The following is a 5,087-nucleotide window of genomic DNA, read 5'->3' on the forward strand; positions in this document are numbered from 1 at the left end:
TTATTTCTTATCTTAGTTTTGAAAACTAATTACTTTCTCCCTAACTTAATTTTAAAAAGTTACTTTTTCACTTCCTCCATCTAGAGTTCTTAGAGTTTCTATATTTTAAAGTTAACAACCACCCTCTTAAAGTTTAAAATATTACACTTACATCCTCAAAAATTCGTTCCCTCTCTCTGACGACCATTCTTTTTGGCCATTTCTCTTGGCATATTGTAAACCCCACCATCGATAAATCTCTCCCTCCTCGATAATTTTTCGATATGAAAACTATCAAAAATTATGTCAAAATAACTAAATTTGTCACACTAATTTGTCTAATAAAATTGGATAGATCCATACAATAGAACTGTGAGTCAGCTGATGCACAACTTGGTCAAACGACATACAAATTTATGTGATGTAACACCTTTATTTATAAGGTTACGAAAAGTTTAATGGTAAAATAAATTTGTGTGACGTAACACCTCTATTTATAGGGTTACAAAAGCCTTTGAGATATCAAAGGTTTAATGGTAGAATAAATTCATATAGAATGTTAAGGGTTGGGCAATATTGAATGTAAACAGATTAAGATTATGCAAAGTTGGGGGATTAAGGAAATACTTCTAAACATAATGAGACTTTATGATCTCGTAAATAAGAGCAAATCATATTAAAAGTTAAAGTAAAAAAAAATTAAATAATAAAATAATATATATTCATTTTAAGTATATAAATATATATTTTTGATATATATTATTAAATAATTAGATAATTTTTAATTAAAAAAATAATATTTAATTATTTGATTTTATATATATATATATATCTATCAATAAATACATGTGTCATTATTTCAAATGTATCTATCTTATGTGTAATAAAATAAGGATGTTGCCGATCATTCAATGTGTTGTTGACAATGAAAAGCCAAAATGCTTTTATCTTCATTTGATAGAAGTCTCCCTCAGCCCACTACAGAGTTTCATGTAATATCAAGTAAAGTATAACCAAGAAAATGAAAGAGAAAAACGGATAGCATAAAAAATATGCCAAATCAAACTTCAATGTAATTCCATCATTAAAAATTATTGACAATGATTTAAAATGTTTTAAATATGATTTTATCTTCATTTGATATAAATCCTCCCTTAGCCACTACTACATCATTTTCATTCTCTCAAAACTCCCACTACAGAGCCATGTTATGGAATGAGATCACAAAATGACATCTTCGATTTTTGAGTGTGAGCAACCATTGGTTTTGTCATTTAAAATGAGTTGGAAATGATAATATTATCATAGTGATGAGCCAAAAATGGAAAGATCGACGTTGAGAGTGGGTTTGGAAGTCAAATAAGTGTTGGAGATGAGTTCACCAAAAGTGAGAATAGTGGCTAGGGTTTCGTTGGCAAGAAAGGAGAGAGTGAATGTGAAAAGAAAGGAAGAAGAGAGTTGAAATGTAAATGTGATATTTAAAGGTTTAATTTTTTTTTTTAATTTGAGGTTGTATGATAATTTTTAAAAATAAAATGGTAATTAAGCTTCTTAACATGTGTCATGATTCTTTTTAATTAACATAGTTTGATTTTGGAATTGAAAGTTTTATTTATAACATTAAGAGTTGAAAATATTTCGGGCTAAACTTTGGATAGGAAAATGTAACTTTTTCAAAGCTTGCTTGAATAGTACTCGTCCGAATAAGACTTAAAAAAAAGCCAAAACCATAACCCTAGTTAGTAAAAATGTGAACAATTCATGAATTAAACATATTTTTGAACACAAAATGTACTAAACACATATTTTGTATGTTTCTTGTATTAAAGGATCATTTTATTCGTTTTTCCTTTTTCTAGATTTTTAAAGAAATCCAAAACAACATCATTTGATGCCCAAGTCTAAAGTACCAAAGTGTCCCTTCAATTTTCAATTAATTATTATAATATTGAAAAAAAAAACCTTTTTTTTTCAAATCCCTATCATCTCCATTTATCGCATCAGGTTTATTTTGATAATAGCAACAAAAACTTTTACACATAATTTTATTACACCAGATTGGGGTTTTTCTTTTTGTTGGGCTCAGCTTTTTATTTTTGTTATCCTCTGAAAAAGAAAATTTTTATTGTTTTTTCCTTTGTTTGTTTGTAACTTTGTTATATTTATAATTCCTTTAATGTTTGATATATTGATTGATTTGGGGTACCAATTTTTCATTAATTGTGTTACATATTTACCCAATAGTGCAGTAACTGAATATGATAAATAATTATGTTATATTAATTTTAATAGTTAATTAAATATTTTATATAGAAATTGTTATATTAATTTTAACTAGGAAAGCTGTGAAAAGTGCTAAAATATGATTGCTATTGCTGTATTTTTAAAAACGCATTATTAATGATATATTGTATTAAACTCGTGTATATGCGTTTAGTAGTTTTTGTATCCAAATTTTATAATTTTTTTTATAAACATATATTTTTTACTATTTATCATATCATATTTATATAATTTTCGTATTTTTTTTTATTTTCGTATTTACTAACTAAGACCACAACAAGTGATTCATAATTTTCCACGTAGTAAAGCTCATTCCATTTGAAACCAACCAAAACATTAACAATCCTGTTATATATGGTGGATTTTCCATCACATATTGTCAAGAAAAGGGGGTAGTAGCCTTTCTACATAAAGATCCCCCCCCTTCCTTTTTCACGAATCCTAATTTTTTGTAAGGTATGTTTTTTTATAGCCTATCTTAAAGCATACGTTAAGACATTAAAAATTAAAAAATATATATTAATGTGTTAAAAATCATTTTTTTATATATAAAAATATATTACTAAAGGCGTATAATACAAGAAGAAAATCGAATAAATAATAAATAAACTTTGATTGCTTAATCCGCTTAATATTAACTAAAAATGAATTGATAAAAAGGTACAAGCCATTATTTATGTAAACCTAGAAGCTCAGCCGGCCGACTGCGAATTCAATTTGGCTATGCACTTTTCTTGTTAAATTTCAAACAACAGTCAGCCGATCGAAGTCGAACAGAGCACAGAAAATGGGCAGGGATGAGCATATTTTGATGGTGCCAATGATGGCTCACGGCCATCTGATTCCTTTTCTGGCTCTAGCAACACAGATCCAACAAAGAACTGGCTTCACCGTAACCATTGCCAACACTCCTCTCAATATCAACTACCTCAAATCCACCATTTCCACGAACTCTAATAAAAAACTACTTCTTGCAGAGCTCCCTTACAGCAGCTCCGATCATGGCCTCCCACCCAATATCGAAAGCACTGAGAACTTGCCTTTTGATCTAATTGGTACCTTTTTTTCATCATCAAAAAGCCTCAGCACCCCAGTTCATAGACTCTTAATAGATATCAAAGAGAAAGATGGAAAGCCTCCTCTTTGTTTAATAACAGATGTTTTCTTCGGATGGGCTGTGGATGTTGCAAGAAGAGCAGGAACTATCAATGTTACTTTTACTACATGTGGTGGCTATGGCACCTTGGCTTATTTGTCCTTGTGGCTGAATCTTCCTCATCGGAAAACAGATTCCGAAGAGTTTCATATACCGGGTTTCCCGGAAAGATGTCGTTTGCATACCACACAATTGCATCGATTTTTAAGAATGGCCGATGGAAGTGATGAATGGTCTAGATTTATGCAGCCACAACTTTCAGGGTCATTGGGATCACACGGAATGTTATGCAATACAGCTGAAGAAATTGAGCCACAAGCAGTAGAATGGCTTAGAAATTATACAAAGCTTCCTGTTTGGACTATTGGTCCTCTTCTTCCCCAACCTTTGCTGGAGAAATCATCACCTTCAGGATCTACCGTTTATAAACAACATTCAGGCAAAACTCCTGGAGTATCTTCTGAGAGGTGTGTTGAGTGGCTCGATTTGCAAGATCCTCAGTCGGTTCTTTATATTTCTTTTGGTTCACAAAACACTATCAGCCCATCCCAAATGATGGAATTAGCTGGAGGACTGGAAAAAAGTAAGATACATTTCATTTGGGTCATAAGACCACCAACTGGTTTCGACTTAAAAGGTGAATTCAAGGCTGAATGGTTGCCTGAAGGTTTCGAAGATCGTATGACAAAAACTAAACACGGGTTGTTGGTGAAAGACTGGGCACCCCAGTTGGAGATTTTATCACACAAATCGACGGGAGCATTTTTAAGTCATTGTGGATGGAATTCGGTGACGGAGAGCTTAAGCCAAGGAGTGCCAATTATAGGCTGGCCTATAGCGGCAGAGCAATCTTTCAATTCAAAGATGCTGGTAGAGGAAATGGGTGTTTCTGTAGAATTGACAAGAGGGTCGCTAAGTATTGAAGGGAAAGAAGTGAAAAAAGTAATACAATTGGTTTTTAGTAAAACAGGGAAAGGAGAAGAAATGAGGCGAAATGCTTCAAAGATTAAAGAGCAAATAAGGGCATCGGTGATGGAAGAAGGAGATGAGAAGGGATATTCTGTTAAAGCATTGGATGATTTTTTGAGCAACATTTTGTCAAGGAGAGAAGTGCATTCAGTTGGTTGAAATAAGTGATCTATAATTTGTTTTTGTTTTTGTTTTTTATTGTTCTGTTGGTTGAACATGTCTAGAAGAATATTGAGAATAAGATTGAATTTTATTTGTCAGAAGAACATTATTTGCCGAAGCTGAGACTGCTGGAGCCAAAGCTGAGACTGTTGGGGGAAAATTCAAGAAATCAGTGTTTATCTTAAATTGATCATGTTTTGGTAGATATTTTATGTCCATGCTTATATTTGAACATGTATAATTGGGAAATTGTAACATCATATTCTAGATTCTTTAACCGAATGAAACTAGTTTGTCCGTTCTAACCTAACCTCAACTGCTTGATGAGCCGTCTGCAAAGCTTAACCAAATAAGATGAAGAGTGCTTCTTTTCGCTTTAATATTTACTTATACCATTTGTGAAGCATATTCTGGCTAACAAATTTTACTTTGAGGAGGTGTTTGAGATATTATTAATGGTGATATGATATATAATATTAAGGGTAATATGATTATTACTTCTAATTTAGATATTAAAATATTATCACCATAATTTTGA

The 5,087-nt window shown here is 31.5% G+C and overlaps 1 protein-coding gene across 1 annotated transcript; it reads left to right on the forward strand.

Annotated features, from left to right (window-relative positions):
- Positions 1 to 2,908: 2,908 nt before the first annotated feature.
- LOC123220132 (UDP-glycosyltransferase 92A1-like) lies at positions 2,909 to 4,856 on the forward strand. The gene has a single exon (XM_044642158.1). It carries the CDS (start codon positions 3,050 to 3,052, stop codon positions 4,544 to 4,546), a length of 1,497 nt encoding a protein of 498 aa, XP_044498093.1. The 5' UTR covers positions 2,909 to 3,049; the 3' UTR covers positions 4,547 to 4,856.
- The last annotated feature ends 231 nt before the right edge of the window (positions 4,857 to 5,087 follow it).

The sequence above is a fragment of the Mangifera indica genome, chromosome 7 (genome assembly GCF_011075055.1).
Source record: "Mangifera indica cultivar Alphonso chromosome 7, CATAS_Mindica_2.1, whole genome shotgun sequence".
Lineage (NCBI taxonomy): Eukaryota > Viridiplantae > Streptophyta > Magnoliopsida > Sapindales > Anacardiaceae > Mangifera > Mangifera indica.